Genomic DNA, 20,311 nt, shown 5'->3' on the forward strand with positions numbered 1-20,311 from the left:
CATCCTGCCCCCTGATGAAAGCTCCATTGCTACATTGCTTCCAGCACAGAAGCAAGTTGAGAGAAGCCATGAAGCTCAACTCTCTACTCAATCACAATGCTGCCGTCAGGCAGAGGTCTTGGAAAATAAAGCAGTTATGGTTTGGTGTATAAATAAAATGAATACTGATAGAATAACTCCATTAATCTCAATTCTGCCATTTGTACAAAGTTAAAATATAACATATCTTTTAATGTTGAATAATGCACTAATTCTGAAGTTTTGTAACAAACACAGACAGATCGCAAAGGATTCTGGGTAAAATGTGCCTGCGCTAACACTGATTGGTTGATTCATTCATTATGCAAACCAACACATTAATGTGAGGTGTGTCGTGTGTTGGTGTTTACAGATAAATGTGCTTTTGTAAAATATTCATTTATTAAAAAAAAAACGTGTGATATAACCGGTGTCAAAAATAAATAATAGAACGCTGCCATGATCTACTGGTCCCAGACGTTCAGTACTTAAGCTGGGTTTACACTGTGCGAGTTTTGGCCCTTTTTCAGCTGATTTTTCATTTGTGCAAGAATGTTTTGAATTGCGCCAAATTTCAGGTTAATCGCGCGTCCTGCATCGTTAAGTATACATGGAGTAACGAGCTGCGTTTAACATCTCACGACCACCTCCTGATCGGCGATCGTATGGTCACATGAAAATCAAACCTGTTTGATATTCTGGTCGGCTGTCGTGAGGGTATCCCGCTGCTGAAGTGCTACAAGTGCCAACCTCTCGCACTGTGCCTTTGCAAACACCGCAGACCTGTCTTGTAATTTCTTTTTTAAAACTTTGATGTCTCCCATCGAGCGTTTTTGTGAAAAAATAAGAAATGTAAATTAAATTTGAAAAAATCTGTTTACGTTTTGCTTCTGGAAACACGAGTCTGACGTGTGGTTTTTGAATGTACAATGTGTGTGAGAACATAAATCGTGCGCTCTGAACTTTTACACCGTGCGGTTCTGTCGTACTGTTTGAGCTGGAACAGAGTACAGTGATTGAAAATATCAGCCCAGCTTCAGTTTGAATACTGCCATGAACACTACTGGCCAGTAGATGGCAGTAGAGGCCGTGAAAACTTGCCAAAACAAAAACATTTAAGATGCGTAGAATTTAATAAACGCAAACACAATAACAACATCTATAAACCCATAGAATATATTCACGAGAGTTTTAGGCAGTTTTTTGTGTGTGACCAGTTCTCCTTTGACTGCATAGGATAGAGCGGTTTCTTCTAGAAGTAGCCCTCCACTGTTTGCAGAGGCTAGAACTACACATCAGCTACAAAACATTTAACAGGTAGGTGCTCAACTGATTTTAAATTTTTTAAATGTTTGTAGCTGTTCAGCTTTGTTTACCACATTAACGGTCTAAAAATTATCGGACAAAAAATTATCGTAAGATAATTAGTCCGTTAATGGTTAGAGATGGGTATCGAGAACCGGTTCCTTTCGGGTATCGTTAAGAAATGATTCGATCCACCTACATCAATAAGCTTTGTGCTTAAAGTAGACCTGCATTGAAATAAATGTGGTCAGATCTCAGAAAGAAATAGCTGATATGTATTTGTAAGACCCTTATGAATGCAGTAAAGTAAATCTGCAAGCCCAAATTTGTAATTCAGCGGAGAAATCTTCATTTAAAAATGACAAATTTGCAGCTAAAATTTGGCCCTCAGCAAAAACTGTTTGTACATCCGGGTCATTGCAGTGACGTCCGGCAGAAGACGGAGCGCTCCCGCCTTCAGTCTGATCCCGCATTGAAATGGATTTTATCTTTTAGTAATGTTACTGTTATACACGTCCTGGTTTCAGCATCCAAAAGTAAGCTGCAATGAATGTGAGATACACCTCTGCATGCTCAGATCAGCAGCGAAATCTCCGCCTCCGCTGCGCTTAGTGAGTCTGCGTGCTCGGTAAACACTGAAGCGGGCCACTCACATCGCCGTGTCTGCTGTGCAGCCGGCACCACCTCTCTGTTTATTGAATGGAGGCGCAGCCAACTTGGAAAAGTCCAGAGACTACGCTCGCTGTTTTGATGCGGAGCGGCCGGTGACACCTGTTGCTGCAAGGACAGACTTTCCGCAGCGCCGCACGTCTCGGTAATTGGAGCCGCAGAGCTCCGTGGCCGCTGAGAGGTTTATATCTTTTTAATGATTGGATTCTTTGCGGGTCCCGCCTCCATACCCCGCGACGGTAACACCGGAGGCGAAAAACAGTAGATTTTCAATGCGACACCACTCAATCAAACGGGCGTATGAAAAAGTCCCCCAAAATAATTTTCAAGCACAAATAAAAGAAATGTGTACTCACCAAACGTGCCGCAAGACAATATGAAGTTTTTAAAAAAGTAGATCCTTCCGTATAAGACAAGAAAAAGGTGCAGATGCAAACTGACGTAAATCCACAAATTACAGTTGGCGCGCGCAGTGCATGCTGGGAGAGGGTCTTTTCCCTGACGTCTCGGCAGCGTCCCGGATGTGATGACAGTTTTGCGGAGGGCTAATTTTTAGCTGTAAATGTGTCACTTTTAAATGAAGATTTCAACGTTGAATGACAGATCTGGGCTTGCAGATTTACTTTACTACATTCAGAAGGATCTTATGTGTTAATATAAGTCATTTTTTGGTCCAAAGATCTTTCTGCATTTATTTCAATGCAGGTCTACTTTAACGATTCTGTTATCGGTCCTTCAGAGTGGCCGTTGTTTTGGCGGGTGTTTGTCAGGAAAATGATCATTTCTCTACATTGATTACAAACCCTGCAGCGGGTCCTTAATCAACTTTTCTGTAGTGCTGCTTTGCTTTGAACCTTGAACCAATCGAAGCGTGGTTCGCAGATTGAAGCAATGCTTCGGTCGATTGCTTCGTTTATTTCTTTCTTTCGCTTAATTTTCCTCCGCTAAAACCCTAAAGAGCATATGTCTGTGAGTATTATTTACCTTTTCTATGTTAAACCGACCTGTTATGGTCTTCTGAAACAGTTGATAGATGTATTTGATAACTTAAAAACGGGAGCGATGCTAACGTGTTAGCATGTCTATGGCATTTTCAATGTTAAAAGTTAGCATTTAGCAATTGCAGCCGTCATCACGTTCGGGTGCATTTGTTTTCAAATTGTAATATTCCTTAAATTTATTTTTGCTTATATATTAATAATCTAATGATTATTATATACAATTTTAGAGAGAGACAAAAAGAACCTGAATAGAAACACAACAGAAAATATATAATAGCAACTAAATAAATAAATACATACAGAAATAAATGTTTCCTGTGAACACCTAGTAACTCTCATACCTCCATTTCATCCTTGTCTTATTTAAGTTTAATGACAGTTTGTTTCTGTCAAACCATATTTAAATAAGTTTTTTTTTCTCACCTAAATGGATGCTGCACTCACTCCAGTTTATTGTCTGGAATAGTCCCAGATTGCATTTCAGAGCTTCTAGAATTCAAACATTTTCGTGCAGGTGGTGTTGGGGGGTAATTTTGGGTTTCAGCTTTTTTTGTTTTTCATCACTTTCATCCCTGAATATGAGTTGTGATTCACTTTTGTGCGGATTAAAGTTACTAACTGGGACTCCTGTCTTGTTGCGAGAAAGAAACGAGAAACATCCTCCGTTCTGTTCACACAGCTCCAAACGTTGCGCAGCTCTCTGACAAGTCAAGATAGAATGATAGAATTCAGTCTGAATTAATAACTTCAAAGCGAAACACAGTTTTGTTTATTTTTATTTATGTCCAGAGATCAAGGATACAGTGACTAATTTCATATTTATTTACTTTAAGACTCAAGGAAATACATATAAAACCTGTAAAGCCTACTTTTAGTACAAAATTCACGAGGTATCGATAAGGGAATCGATAAGGAATCGGATCGATAAGCAGAATCGATAACGGCATTGATATCGATAAAACCTTATCAATACCCATCCCTATTAATGGTTTTTAAAGTTATCTGAAAAGATAACCCAATAATGAAAACATTATCTTCAATAATTATCGGTTATCAGATTATTGGAACTGTGCCCACCACTGCGTACCGCACATGTCCCTCTAAAACATCAGTTAACTAAAATACCAAACTTTAATAAAATCATTCAATCGTTAAAAATACTAAAACCACTATAAACACACAAAGTTAAAACAATCCAACATTAATAAATATAACTAAAAAGTTAAAACAGTTAAATCAGATTTTGCACATGTCCCCCATTATTCTATTTAGAGCAATGCAGTTGTTCTGACTGGAGCTTGGGCGTGTCTGTTCAGTTCTGTAATGGCTCTAGGAAAGAAGCTCTTTTTCAGCCATGTGGTGTTGGCTTTGAAGGCCCGATAACACCTGCCGGATGGATGCAAAGAGAAAAGGTTGTGTGAAGGGTGTGTTCTGTCCTGCAGAATACTGCTTGCTCAGCGGAGGCAGCAGGTCCTGAAAATATCCATTGAGGGCAGAGGGAGATCAGTGATCCTTTCTGCCATTCTTATGACCCGTTTGATGGATTTCTTATTGTTTTCAGAGCAGTTTGCAAACCATGCTGCAATGAAATAGGTTAAGACACTCTCAGTGGAGCAGTGATAAAAGGCCTTGAGCAGCTCAGCAGACAGGTTGTTCTTCTTAAGTGTTCATAAAAAATAAAGCCTCTGGTGCACCTTTTGACCACAGCAGATGTGTTTACTCCCCATTTAAGATCCTCAGTGATTCAGTTGCCCAGAAATTTAAAGGAGACCTGCATTGAAAAAAATGCAGTCAGATTTTTGAAAAAAAAATGACTTACATTTACATATGAGATCCTTCTGAATGTAGTAAAGTAAATCTGCAAGCCCAGATCTGTCATTCAACGGAGAAATCTTCATTTGAAAATGACAAATTTACAGCTAACATTTAGCCCTCCGCAAATTGTCCTTCTCATCATGGACGCTGCCGAGATGTCACGGACAAGACCCTCTCCCAGCATGCATTGTGCCAAATGTAATTTGTGGATTTACGTCAGTTTGCATCTGCACCATTTTCTTGTCTTATATGGAAGGATCTACTTTTTTTTAAAACTTCATATTGTCTTGCGGCACGTTTGGTGAGTACACATTTCTTTTATTTGTGCTTGAAAATTATTTTGGGGGACTTTTTCATACACCCGTTTGATTGAGTGGTGTCATTAAAAATATATACACCTCTCTCAGCGTTCATGGAGCTCTGGGGCTCCGATTGCCGAGACGTGCGGTGCTGTGGATTTTGCCGCAAGAAGTCTGTCCTTGCAGCAACAGGTGTACTGGCCGCTTCGCATTAAAACAGCGAGCGTAATCTCAGGACTTGTTCCAAGTGTGCTGCAGCTCCATTCAGTAGACAGAGAGGTCAGCGCACAACACCGGCTGCAAAGCAGACACAGGCGGTGTGAGTGGCCCGCGTCGGCAGTTAACGAGCTCGTTAACGAGCCCGCAGACTTAATAAGCGCAGCGGAGGCAGAGAGCGGGAGAGGAAGAACGGCGCCCGCTGTCGATGTCGTTGCTGATCTGAGCACACAGATCTGTATCTCACATTCATTGCAGCTTACTTTTGGATGTTGAAACCAGGATGTGTATAAGTAACATTACTATCAGATAAAATCAATTTCAATGCGGGATCGGACTGAAGGCGGGAGCGCTCCGTCTTCTGCCGGACGTCACTGCAATGACCCGGATGTACAAACAGTTTTCGCTGAGGGCCAAATTTTAGCTGTAAATTTGTCATTTTTAAATGAAGATTTCTCCGCTGAATTACAAATTTGGGCTTGCAGATTTACTTTACTGCATTCATAAGGGTCTTACAAATACATATCAGCTATTTCTTTCTGAGATCTGACCACATTTATTTCAGTGAAGGTCTACTTTAAGCACAAAGCTTATTGATGTCGGTGGATCGAATCATTTCTTAATGATACCCGAAAGGAACCGGTTCTCGATACCCATCCCTAACCATTAACGGACTAATTATCTTACGATATGCAGGTCTACTTTAAAACAAGAAACCCTCTCCACTACTTCACCTTTAATGGTTAAGGGGCAGGGTCATCCTTGTGCTTCCTGAAGTCAACTATGATCTCTTTAGTTTTCTTGACATTCAGGGTCAGATTGTTTTCTTTGCACCATTCAACCAGCCTTTCAACTTTATCTCTGTAGACTGTCTCATTGCCGTTGATCTGTCCCACCACAGTGGTGTCATCAGCAAATTTTATGATTGTTTTCAAGGGTATACGGATACGTATGTCAGAATGCTGTTTATCGACTATAGCTCAGCGTTCAACACTGTCATACCATACAAACTTATAGAGAAGCTCCTCGTCCTTGGACTGACACCTGCCATTTGCAGCTGGGTGTTGAACTTCCTTACGAATAGACCCCAGTCAGTCAGAATCGGCAGTCGTACATCCAGCACAAGAACAGTGAACACCGGGGTCCCCCAGGGCTGTGTGCTGAGTCCCCTCCTGTACACACTCTTCACACACGACTGTGTGACCTCTCAGAATAACACCAGTATCATCAAGTTTGCCGACGATACTACAGTCATTGGTCTGATCACTGGCGGGGAAGAGACAGCATACAGGAAGGAGGTGGCTGAGCTTGTGGCCTGGTGTCATGACAGCAATCTTTTATTAAATGCAGACAAGACCAAAGAAATGATTGCTGATCCGAGGAAGAAGCAGGTGCTGCACACACCCCTGTATACCATCATAAGGAAGTCCCAGCAGCGATTATACTTTCTGAGAAGGCTAAGGAAATTTGGCATGTCAGCCAAAATTCTCAGCACCTTCTACAGGAGTACGATTGAGAGTGTTCTCACCAGCGCCATCACAGTCTGGTATGGAAACTGCACTGCTCAGGACAGAAAGGCTCTCCAGCGTGTGATCAAGACTGCTCAGTCCATCTCAGGAGCAGCCTTTCCCTCACTACAGGACATTTATCACACCAGAGTCATCAGGAGGGCCCAGAATATAATCAAGGACAGCACTCACCCCCAGCACAACCTCTTTACACTCCTACCTTCAGGCAGACGTTACAGGAGTGTGAAGTCCAGGACCACAAGACTAACAAACAGTTTTTATTCACAGGCCATCAGGCTTATAAACACATCATACACTACCTCCTCTCCCCTCCCACCCTGAACTGTTTTTTAATTTTTGCCTGTTTACACTAGATTGCATTTTAAATACACCGTACTGCTGCTATTAAAATACTGTTTACATAGGTTTATTTATATTTGTTCTGAATACTGTCCACATCCGTTACTCGTGATTTGCACTCTCTGAATCGCTGCTCCACATATTTGCACAATTTGCACAATAACTTAAGTGTTTTTTTTTTATTTTTATTTAAACATTTCGCCTTTTCCTCTCTCTCTTTCTTTCTTTTTAAGATTATAATGATGAATGGAGGAATAGCAAAGTAAGAATTTCATTGTATAGTGTAACTGCCTGTTTCTGCTGTACATATGACAATAAAACTCTTGAATCTTGAAAGGCCTGGGTGGGGATGCAGTCGTATGTATCGACAGAATAAAGCAATGGACTTAGCACACAGCCTTGTGGTGCGCCGGTGCTGAGAGACAGACTGTATGGGCCCAGTCTGTCTGCCTGTGGGCGATCAGAGAGGAAGTCCTTAACACAGGGAGGTCCAAGCTTTTCTCTTCTACCTGTAAAGCCCACAGAGAGTCAAATGACCCCAAGCTCCCCTGTGAAGAGCTACTTCTGTTATGTACTGTTCTGTACTTCTGTTATGTAAACAAGGAAATCTCAGAACACCTCACTCAGACGCCCAGACTTGGCTAGCCACATTCTTGTGTTTGCATATTTGCTGTCTGTGTGCCTGCTTAGCTGAAAGGGCTGCTGATTTGTGCTTAGGTGGATAAATAACTTTACCCTGGGGGAGAGATGAAATTTTGTTTTCTGAATTGTATTGAAATGTGACTGTCATTGTGAGTGACTGTAACCTGTACCTATTGTATATATTTTGGTTTTCTGGTGTGTTTTTTGGTACATTTCAATAAAATCCAGAAAACAAAGTTTTCTTTTGGTGTGTTTTTTGGTACATTTCAGCAGCCCTTTCAGCTAAGCAGGCACACAGACAGCAAATATGCAAACACAAGAATGTGGCTAGCCAAGTCAGCCCCTCCCCTGAGGTGTTCTGAGACTTCCTTGTTTAGTTAACAGAAGTAGCTCTTCACAGGGGATCTTGGGGTCATTTGACTCTCCTGTGGGCCTTAGAGGTAGATTGGTCATTTGACCAGTCCTTGGCCTTGTGTGTTAATCCATGCGCATAAAGTATTGCTGAGGCCCAGGTTGAGGAGCTTTGTGACTAACCTACTGGGTACCATCGTGTTAAATGCAGAGCTGTAATCTATACACTTGTCCCTTTGTTGTTGAGGTGCGTTAAAGCTGTGTGGAGAGTTGTGACAATAGCATCCTCTGTGGATCTGTTTGCCCTGTAGGCGTATTGATGCTGGTTCAGATTGGGGGAAGGACAGAATTTAAATGCTTCATCACCAGCCTTTCAAAGCACTTAGCCATAATAGGAGTAAGCGCCACAGGTCTGTAGTCATTCAGGGTGCTGATGTTTCTTTGCTTGGGCACTGGAATGATGGTGGCTGTTTTGAAACAAATTGGTAAAGTAGCTTTGGACCGAGATCTATTCCATCGGGCCCCTCTGCCTTTCTGGTGTTCACAGACTTTATGGTGCGTTTACACATAAGCAAGAAGCGTTACGTATGTCATTTTTCTGTCATTTGTAACACATTCCTGACATTCTTAGCATAATGTAACACATCTGAATAGGTTTCTTGATAGTGCGTGTTGGTGTGTGATATTCTTGATATTTGTGGAGCATGTTTTTGGCTGTCAAAAAATCTTCCACGAATGTCACGCACCACCCTCATTTCGCCTCCTGTCGTGGAGGTTGCAAGTGAGCGTGTTGATCCGTCTTGATGAGTAGTGATCCTTACTAGAACGTGACAATGTTTGTAGTGGTTCCTGTGATGGTTCTTGGTGCCCAAACTTGCCGCATTTGTGTATTACGAAGTGACATGGAAACTGTCAAGTTTTGACACGACTTGTAACGCGGTGTCACACTTCACTGCGCGCCATGATGAATCAGTTTTCTGTCACGTGCGCACAGTTTGATGCAGTATGCTGAAGAGGAACAGTGACGCGAAGTCGGCCAAGTGTCGTTCCACAGTTCCTGCTGAAGCTCCTCCTGCTGTTGTGACTGATGAGCAGGAGAACGAGTCTGAGTCAGAGGAACCAGAGGAACGAGAGGAGACTCACGTGCAGTCAGACATCTCTGCATGTCCTCCAGTCCAGCGGAGGAAGAAGCATGTGCGCAATTAAACCCTGCTGCACCACATTCAGTTTCATTGCTGCAGTATGCTGAAGGAGGACAGTGATGCCAAGTCGGCTAAAAGTCTCATTTCAGTGCTCCTCAGCGCGCTCCTGTAGATGTTCCACCTGCTGCATGTCAATCAATCAATCGATTTTTTTTATATAGTGCCAAATCACAACAAACAGTTGCCCCAAGGCGCTTTATATTGTAAGGCAAGGCCATACAATAATTATGTAAAACCCCAACGGTCAAAACGACCCCCTGTGAGCAAGCACTTGGCTACAGTGGGAAGGAAAAACTCCCTTTTAACAGGAAGAAACCTCCAGCAGAACCAGGCTCAGGGAGGGGCAGTCTTCTGCTGGGACTGGTTGGGGCTGAGGGAGAGAACCAGGAAAAAGACATGCTGTGGAGGGGAGCAGAGATCGATGACTAATGATTAAATGCAGAGCGGTGCATACAGAGCAAAAAGAGAAAGAAACAATGCATCATGGGAACCCCCCAGCAGTCTACGTCAATAGCAGCATAACTAAGGGATGGTTCAGGGTCACCTGATCCAGCCCTAACTATAAGCTTTAGCAAAAAGGAAAGTTTTAAGCCTAATCTTAAAAGTAGAGAGGGTGTCTGTCTCCCTGATCTGAATTGGGAGCTGGTTCCACAGGAGAGGAGCCTGAAAGCTGAAGGCTCTGCCTCCCATTCTACTCTTACAAACCCTAGGAACTACAAGTAAGCCTGCAGTCTGAGAGCGAAGCGCTCTATTGGGGTGATATGGTACTACGAGGTCCCTAAGATAAGATGGGACCTGATTATTCAAAACCTTATAAGTAAGAAGAAGAATTTTAAATTCTATTCTAGAATTAACAGGAAGCCAATGAAGAGAGGCCAATATGGGTGAGATATGCTCTCTCCTTCTAGTCCCCGTCAGTACTCTAGCTGCAGCATTTTGAATTAACTGAAGGCTTTTTAGGGAACTTTTAGGACAACCTGATAATAATGAATTACAATAGTCCAGCCTAGAGGAAATAAATGCATGAATTAGTTTTTCAGCATCACTCTGAGACAAGACCTTTCTGATTTTAGAGATATTGCGTAAATGCAAAAAAGCAGTCCTACATATTTGTTTAATATGCGCTTTGAATGACATATCCTGATCAAAAATGACTCCAAGATTTCTCACAGTATTACTAGAGGTCAGGGTAATGCCATCCAGAGTAAGGATCTGGTTAGACACCATGTTTCTAAGATTTGTGGGGCCAAGTACAATAACTTCAGTTTTATCTGAGTTTAAAAGCAGGAAATTAGAGGTCATCCATGTCTTTATGTCTGTAAGACAATCCTGCAGTTTAGCTAATTGCTGTGTGTCCTCTGGCTTCATGGATAGATAAAGCTGGGTATCATCTGCGTAACAATGAAAATTTAAGCAATACCGTCTAATAATACTGCCTAAAGGAAGCATGTATAAAGTGAATAAAATTGGTCCTAGCACAGAACCTTGTGGAACTCCATAATTAACTTTAGTCTGTGAAGAAGATTCCCCATTTACATGAACAAATTGTAATCTATTAGACAAATATGATTCAAACCACCGCAGCGCAGTGCCTTTAATACCTATGGCATGCTCTAATCTCTGTAATAAAATTTTATGGTCAACAGTATCAAAAGCAGCACTGAGGTCTAACAGAACAAGCACAGAGATGAGTCCACTGTCCGAGGCCATAAGAAGATCATTTGTAACCTTCACTAATGCTGTTTCTGTACTATGATGAATTCTAAAACCTGACTGAAACTCTTCAAATAGACCATTCCTCTGCAGATGATCAGTTAGCTGTTTTACAACTACCCTTTCAAGAATTTTTGAGAGAAAAGGAAAGTTGGAGATTGGCCTATAATTAGCTAAGATAGCTGGGTCAAGTGATGGCTTTTTAAGTAATGGTTTAATTACTGCCACCTTAAAAGCCTGTGGTACATAGCCAACTAACAAAGATAGATTGATCATATTTAAGATCGAAGCATTAAATAATGGTAGGGCTTCCTTGAGCAGCCTGGTAGGAATGGGGTCTAATAAACATGTTGATGGTTTGGATGAAGTAACTAATGAAAATAACTCAGACAGAACAATCGGAGAGAAAGAGTCTAACCAAATACCGGCATCACTGAAAGCAGCCAAAGATAACGATACGTCTTTGGGATGGTTATGAGTAATTTTTTCTCTAATAGTTAAAATTTGTTAGCAAAGAAAGTCATGAAGTCATTACTAGTTAAAGTTAATGGAATACTCAGCTCAATAGAGTGACTCTTTGTCAGCCTGGCTACAGTGCTGAAAAGAAACCTGGGGTTGTTCTTATTTTCTTCAATTAGTGATGAGTAGAAAGATGTCCTAGCTTTACGGAGGGCTTTTTTATAGAGCAACAGACTCTTTTTCCAGGCTAAGTGAAGATCTTCTAAATTAGTGAGACGCCATTTCCTCTCCAACTTACGGGTTATCTGCTTTAAACTACGAGTTTGTGAGTTATACCACGGAGTCAGGCACGTCTGATTTAAAGCTCTCTTTTTCAGAGGAGCTACAGCATCCAAAGTTGTCTTCAATGAGGATGTAAAACTATTGACGAGATACTCTATCTCACTTACAGAGTTTAGGTAGCTACTCTGCACTGTGTTGGTATATGGCATTAGAGAACATAAAGAAGGAATAATATCCTTAAACCTAGTTACAGCGCTTTCTGAAAGATTTCTAATGTAATGAAACTTATTCCCCACTGCTGGGTAGTCCATCAGAGTAAATGTAAATGTTATTAAGAAATGATCAGACAGAAGGGAGTTTTCTGGGAATACTGTTAAGTCTTCTATTTCCATACCATAAGTCAGAACAAGATCTAAGATATGATTAAAGTGGTGGGTAGACTCATTTACTTTTTGAGCAAAGCCAATAGAGTCTAATAATAGATTAAATGCAGTGTTGAGGCTGTCATTCTCAGCATCTGTGTGGATGTTAAAATCGCCCACTATAATTATCTTATCTGAGCTAAGCACTAAGTCAGACAAAAGGTCTGAAAATTCACAGAGAAACTCACAGTAACGACCAGGTGGACGATAGATAATAACAAATAAAACTGGTTTTTGGGACTTCCAATTTGGATGGACAAGACTAAGAGTCAAGCTTTCAAATGAATTAAAGCTCTGTCTGGGTTTTTGATTAATTAATAAGCTGGAATGGAAGATTGCTGCTAATCCTCCGCCCCGGCCCGTGCTACGAGCATTCTGACAGTTAGTGTGACTCGGGGGTGTTGACTCATTTAAACTAACATATTCATCCTGCTGTAACCAGGTTTCTGTAAGGCAGAATAAATCAATATGTTGATCAATTATTATATCATTTACCAACAGGGACTTAGAAGAGAGAGACCTAATGTTTAATAGACCACATTTAACTGTTTTAGTCTGTGGTGCAGTTGAAGGTGCTATATTATTTTTTCTTTTTGAATTTTTATGCTTAAATAGATTTTTGCTGGTTATTGGTAGTCTGGGAGCAGGCACCGTCTCTATGGGGATGGGGTAATGAGGGGATGGCAGGGGGAGAGAAGCTGCAGAGAGGTGTGTAAGACTACAACTCTGCATGTGCCTGATGTTTGGGAAAACGAGACGAGAGCTGCATTAAGCCACACATCTGGCTCTTTCAGTCTCCTCCTCCTCTCTGCGCCACTCCATGGCATAGAGCCCAACTAAGCAAGCAATCACAAAGTTCTGCTGTGGATTAATATGGATTTTGAGGAGAAAACTTTGTTCAGCAGCTGACGGTTGGATGAATATGGGACTGTGTGTGAAGACAATTCGCCTCATTCACAACGTGACAGATGTTGTTGCATTGTTGTGTGCAACAGCGCGCAACAACGCGTAACATTATTCTTGACTGTGCGTAATGGTTCCTGATAATTCTCCAGCAACACGTGCCATTAATCGTAACGTGTTCCTGAGGACACTTGATGCCTCCGCCTCAAGTCATCACATTCGTGATCAACAGCCAAGAATGTATACTTCGTGGCATTAGTGGCATGCCGTCGTTATGTGTAAACGCAGCATTAAGATGTGTCTCACCTCCTCTGCCAAAACAGTGAGTGGGTAGTCTGTGTCAGCAGAGGGGTGGGCACAGATAACCAAGAAGTTAGCTTTGATAACCATTAATCAGACAACTGAAAAGTTATCTTTTATGATGATAAACGATAAACTGCTAAAAAATGTATCTTTATTACAGATAATCGATAACTATTAGTATTGATTTGGACACGGCCACATCAGATTACACTGTCGGTTTCTGATAAACCAGTTTCACTTTAAGCGCCGCAGGGGCTGCTGGGTAAATTCAAGCATCGCAAACACAAAGAACACATGAAAAATGAATAGATAAAAAAATAAACCCCAAACACTGTCATCATCTTTCAAAAGCAGTAAAACACAGAATTAGAAGTCACAGTTTATCTCAGTATATTAGATACACCATCATTTACTAACTAAAAGCTGCCACTTTTTTCGCAAGCTTTGATCCCTGTGGCTTAAACAACCGAAATACATCCATTAATGCATTGATTGGCAGAATAAAATACACGTAGTAAATATAAATTCTTACCTGTTAGTTTCATTGGGATTCATCTGAATAAATAATCCACATAAAGCGTCCTTTTTTAAAATCCAAAACAGTGTCTAAACGTGAAGAAACGTCCCTCCGCCTGTACACAGCTGCGCCGTGAGAGTTCCTCTCCCCCACTGAGTCTTGGCGATTAAATTACAGGCACAAAGAAATAAAATAATGTTAAAATGAGTCTGTTTTGTTTTTGTGTCGAGTGGACAAGTCACTGTAATGTCCAAAGTGAACCTGAGTTCAGATCCACCTTGGTGTTTAGCATAATTCTTAGCCAGATGCCCTTCCTGACATGCCTTCAGGTCTATGTACACAGAGAAACACACAACCCTTGGTCCTCCAAGTGTTGTTCTTGTCCATTCACTAATCTAGACCTACTCTGCTTCAATTCTGAGATATGTTAGGTGGTGCATAAAGCAGGATGGCTGTAACTCATAGATATAATAAAAGAAGCACTGGTTTCATTGTGAATATCATTTGTGGCAATAAATCTTAAAATTTTGTGTTGCATGTTACATTGTGTGTGCATGAAAATGTTTTAGTTTCTTTTCAAAAGGTTCCCTTATTTATTTATTTTTTCTGCCTGCAGCATTACATCGTGGCATTCGGAAGCAACATTGCAATCCCCCTAATTTTGGCTGAGCCCTTTTGCATAAAGGACAACAACGTCGCCAAAAATCAGATCATCTCCACCATGTTCTTCGTATCAGGAATATGCACCCTCCTTCAAACTGTTTTTGGTGTCAGGTAACACATTTTGTCTCACCCCCAGACAGTCAGGCGGAATCAGGACAGATACAGAGAATAGAATGTAAAATATTTGCACATATTGTACACACTTTTCATCACACACTCGGAGAAGAATTGTAAACAAGAGCAATCAGAGATTTCTGATGTCCGCCAATCCGGACCAGATCACCTCCAAAATTCAGTGTAGTCTTCCAAGCCCTTATATTTACCTGCGGTGCAAATTTGGTGAGAATCCATGAAGTAGTTTTGAAGTAATCCTTCAAAGCATATATAAAGGGAAATCTTGATCGAGAATTGGGATCCAGATCACCTCCAAAATTGAATGGAGTCTTTCATGGCCTAATATCTATCTGTGGTGAAAATTTTGTCAAAATCTGTGCAGTCGTTTTGACATAATCTTGCTAACAGACAAATAAATGTTGTTGATTTTATTACATCCTTAGCGGACATAATGAAGTATAAATCTATCCTGAGGAGTGAAAGTGACAGAAATTAAATGATGAAAATGCAGGGATAAATTGTCATGCAATTTGCTTATTTTGAAGCTGAATTCATTAAAGTTAAATATTAATGATTTGAAACAGAGCTGTGTGTCACATTTTTCCCTGTCTTCCCTGTTGAAAACAACCAGCTGATTGGACGGTTCAAGGTATGGCTCACTCAGTACGACATCATGCCTACACTGCAGTGTCTATTCCTACTGTATGACTTCCCTGTGTCACAAGTGGAAGTTATGGAGAAGCTGTTGAGCAAATTTCTGCAAAAATGGCTGGGTGTTCCCCTTTCCTTTAGCTCTGTGAATCTGTACGTATCTAATCTGTAGGTCTGCTTGCCACTTCATTAGTGGTTGAACAATTCAAAACCACCAAGGCAAGAGCAGCCAGGACACTGCTGCTGTCCAAAGATTCTGACTACCCAGAGTGCAGGTCGAATGCGGACATAACTCAGCACGTAACGCAAAAAAAAAAAAAAAAACAGTAGAAACTAAAAAAGACAAAGAATAAAAGGAACATAGCATGAAAACCCACAATGCAGATTCCAGTATATCTGCATTGCAGATTCCTGCTGCAGTCTGCAGCAGGAATATGCAGAATACCCGTCCAATGCCGTACATGCCACCCGAGGTCTGGGTGGAAGGCAAGCAATGGGAGGGGCATGGCAGAGTGAGCTCTGTGGTCTGCACATCTGAAGACCTGCAGCGTCCCACTGCAGGATGTTGAAAGACATCCAAACCATGAACTAATTACATGTCGGTTCATGGGTTGGATGTCCGGTCCCTTGCACTTGCCCCCCCCCCTTCTCTCTCTCTGGACATCATCTGTTTTGTGGACAGAGAAATTAGGGCCACGCAGGGCTCTTGTCTGATCGCTTCCTGAGGTCTGTGTGGAAGGCAGGCGGGGAATTGGGAGGGCATCGAATGACATGACATCCAACCCATGAACTCTCCATGAACATCCAACATGTACTCTCTTTCCCTCCCTCTCTCTCTCTGGAAATCAGCTGTTGGGGGGAGGCATTGTAGAGCGAGCGCTGTGGTCCACCTAGCTGTTATGAGCACAAGCATGCACAGTGCTTGGACCAGCTGTTCTGTAGGGGTGAAAGTAAGCTGGAATGCAGTGGTATGCTGTATCGGGAAGAGATATACAGTCCGCTACAGCTGGTGTACAGGGGTATGCCTTGGAACAGCAACTTTTACCCCTGCAACTTCAAGTGCCATGTTTGACTGTGACCTAAAACAAGTTAAAAAGACAAAATAAAGTCAAAACAATAGTTTGGACTTTTTCATGTCCAGACTTAAGACGCACTTATTTTCCCTTTTGTATGGCTAGCATGCTGGCATAGTATGGTACTATGCTTTCTACCCTTTTAAATTCATTTTATTAATGAAAAGACCAGGTTGCAGCCTCAACTTTATCTAAAGTCTGGGTCTGTTAACATCCACCTGTTTTTGTCTTGTGCATAATGGTCTTGCATACCCAAGTGCCAGTGCTCACTAAAACAATATTTTACCTCCCACATGCTTATGATATGGCTCATTTTAAAGATCTGGATCTCTAGTGTCTGAAGATGTGTATAAGAACCATGCGAGTGCTACACAACTTTACCTATATCATTTCAAACATCCCTAAAAGTGTTAGTTTTTATTCTTGAAAAATGTCAAAAGCCTTTAGCTTGGACATACTTTACAGCAGACATTCCGTACTCACTACAATTGTTGTTCTTGTTGTTGGCAACAACTGTGTGAAATAACAGGTCTCTAGTGATAAGCATTCTGCTTCTGGATGGACTATTCTGGAGAATGGATGCCAAATGGACTATTCCGTGAAATAGTCCATTTGGCACAATTGGTCCAGTTTTGCCAAATTGCTGTATTTGCATTATATGTCTTCTTAGACCATAAAAAACACATTTTCATATTTTGGTAGCTACAAATTTAAATTCTAGCACTTTTTTCAAATAGTCATATTTTTGCATTGTGACTATGCACTTTCTATTACCCCACATGCGTTCTGACCTTCGCATGGCCTATTACGCACGGTTATAGCAGTGGCCTCTGGATGCGTGACTACAAGTCCCATAATGCATTGGAAAGCTTATTTCCTGTTCTACAACCCTACGTAGCCCAAATGCTCCACACGTGACTTATTTTTTTTGTGCGCTGATTGGGTAACAGGCGTTACGCAGTTGTCCTTATGGAGCACTTGTTTTGGTCAAAGGGCTCTGCCGGGTGACTCTGTGCACCGACAACTCCAATCATGGTGCCATTTTGAAGCCAAGAGCAGAAGGAAATCGATCGAGCGTACCTGTCGTAACTCAGTCATGGCGTCAACTGGTGTAAAATAATGAGAAACACGCTTGTTTTTTCTCATCTTTTTTTTTTTACAAAAACATGACACAAATGTACTTTGATGGATTCTTTCTTCAAACGATCTTACTTTCTGGAAAATACAACTACATATTCTTTTTCCGTGGATTCTTATGGACAAAATGAGCCCAGTCATGTTCGGATTTGGACTGATATGGACCTTCAGAACACCGGACAAGGTAAGAAGTTCTAAATTATGAATCGTAAATTCATCACAAATTATCGGTTATTGGCTTTTGTAGTGGATAGTTGACTTTGTTTGGATTATGAGGTCACTTTCTTTGAGGTGTCCTAATTCCAAAGAGATATAACAAGTTGGAATTGCTTTCATATATACTGTGCAGTTTGACAAAAATAATTTGCGCAAAACCGCCCGCCCGTATTTCTTCTGTTTTTCTTTTTGCTTAATGCTGACAAATTCCGTATTTGTTGTTTTTCTGTCACCTAATTCTGTTTTTCTCTCTGTTTGAGGTACGTCTCCATCCACAAGTGGGAGTGGGTGTCTTCTGCAAGCCTCCCGTCCTGTACACCAGCATAGACTCCCAAAATTTCCTGTATATTTATATTGTCAATTGTGTCGGTAGCATGGCCCAAGCAGAGGGTCACCCCTTTGAGTCTGCCTGCTTGAGGTTTCTTCCTCAAATCATCAGAGGGAGTTTTTCATTACTGCTGTCGCCTGTGTGCTTGTTCTAGGGGTTGGTAAGGTTAGACCTTACTTGTGTGAAGCACCTTGAAGCAGCTTTGTTGTGATTTGGCACTATATAAATGAAATAAATAAATTAATTAAAATAATAAAATATGACAGATTGAATCTGTGCCATTGCTGAGGAAGATGAGACTGTGGAGGGTGAAAAGGAGGCCCTCTATGCTCTGGACTCCAAATGCACACACACTGACACATACACATACATACACATCGGCTCCCACTGGAGTGGAGTGCATGATTGGAGGTAACACACACTTGAGCGTAAAACTTCAAGACCAACAAAACTGGCTGGCATGGCCATTTGGTTTTATTTATTTTATCTGAAATTTTTGCGGAGAAGCGAGAAGAGTGTTTGGATTTGAGAGCACAAGCGTGCCATGTTTGGTTGCTTTGCAGTGGTTGGTGGTGGTGATGCTTGCATAGTTATTTTCATTCAATTTGGCAGTACTGTGTAGCTGTAAATGATTGCTCTCCACCCTTCCCTGCTGGCCAGTTGGATATCTTCACCAAATTTCACTAGCAGTTTTACCAGCTTCAGGTAACTGTCAATGATGGACTGCTGGAGCACCATCTATCATTCTGGGCCAAAGGAGTTGATGTTGAATTTGTGGTTTATCATGTTCTGCAGCAACGAGTGCAGCTCCTTGGTGTTGCCTTTCTTTACCGATATTGGACAACCCTCTGTGGCGCAAAACAAGTCGACATGTCCGCCTGGCTCATGATTGCAGTTCAGCTGGAAAGTGTTGGACAAAGCAATCCTGCCTGCGCCCTAACGCTGATAATCGTATTCCCCTGTCGAGTGTCTCTGCTCAACACCAAAGGTGTGTTAATGCCGCGTTCACACTGGGCGCGGCACGAGCGACAGGGGCGACAGGTTGCCATGTAATCCCGATGGATGGATGCGTTGTGGCACCAAGCCACGCAGCTCGATGCAATGGACGCGAATGAAGCAACACGAATGAAGTGATGCGAATGAAGCGATTTTGAGCGATTGCCGTGTTTGTGGTGCGATATCGCGTCGCCCTCCTCCCCAAGTTGAAATATCTGAACTTTTTCATCTTGTCGCGCCACGATGACCAATCAGGGTCTGGATATGTGGTGACATAGGGTAGCGCAGCGTGGACAAACTTATTCAAGATGGAGGATAGACTGATCGTCACTGTGAATGCGAGGCCTGAGTTGTACAACCCTACAAACTGTGATTACAAAGACAAGTACAAAAAGGACATTGCGTGGAGAAGAGTCAGTGAGGAGACCGGACTTGAAGGTAGCCTTTGATTTTATTTATTTATTTATTTTTTGTAGTTTACTATTTAAAATTGCTTTAGCAATTTTGTTCTGATTGGCAGATTCATGTAATAATAGCAATACTTTTCACAATAAATCATCCAAAGTTAACAATAGCCACATTATTGACTGATTCTGCAGCATTTTGAGCAGCGTGGACCGACGGGGGAACAATGTTTCGTGCTGCGTGCGTGATTGCGCGAACGAACGAACCGCCGGTAATGTGGAGATGTCTGAATTTTATTCTTGATGTGGATATTGTTGTGAAAGTGTAGGAACACGGACCCACAACAGGGGGCATAAATGAATGGGCAATGGATAAGCCAAAACAGTAACAATTTAATGTTGTAAATTGTGCACAACGGAATACAGACAACAACAAGTTCGGAACTACAGTCAATTACACGTTGGGTGACGTGTGGGCAGGCTTGAGGATAGGAGACGCCCGTCCAGAACCGAGCCGGACCCCACACGGCCCTCACCGCCAACGGATCTGAAGAACACTGGAGCCGCCATGTCCTGAGTCCCCAGGCGGCCACCGTCTCCAGCTGTCAGACCTGGCACTGCTGGCAGAGAACAAAAACAGCACAGGTGAGTGTGAGTACGCACACTCAGTAATCCCACAGTCTGTGTTCTTTTGGGAGGGAGCACCTCCACCTCCAATCACACACTCGTGCAGCTCCTGTTTAA

The 20,311-nt window shown here is 41.8% G+C and overlaps 1 protein-coding gene across 2 annotated transcripts in view; it reads left to right on the forward strand.

The window, feature by feature from the left end:
* Positions 1 to 14,948, forward strand: part of LOC117515312 (solute carrier family 23 member 1-like) — a 76,527-nt gene extending 61,579 nt beyond the window's left edge. For both annotated transcript variants that reach the window (XM_034175809.1, XM_034175807.1), the window contains one exon: positions 14,602 to 14,948. In XM_034175809.1, coding sequence (XP_034031700.1) covers positions 14,602 to 14,763 — 162 coding nt within the window. In that variant the 3' untranslated portion in view covers positions 14,764 to 14,948. The remainder of the gene's footprint in view (positions 1 to 14,601) is intronic.
* Positions 14,949 to 20,311: the final 5,363 nt, after the last annotated feature.

This window comes from Thalassophryne amazonica, chromosome 8, assembly GCF_902500255.1.
Source record: "Thalassophryne amazonica chromosome 8, fThaAma1.1, whole genome shotgun sequence".
NCBI classification, from domain to species: Eukaryota; Metazoa; Chordata; class Actinopteri; order Batrachoidiformes; family Batrachoididae; genus Thalassophryne; species Thalassophryne amazonica.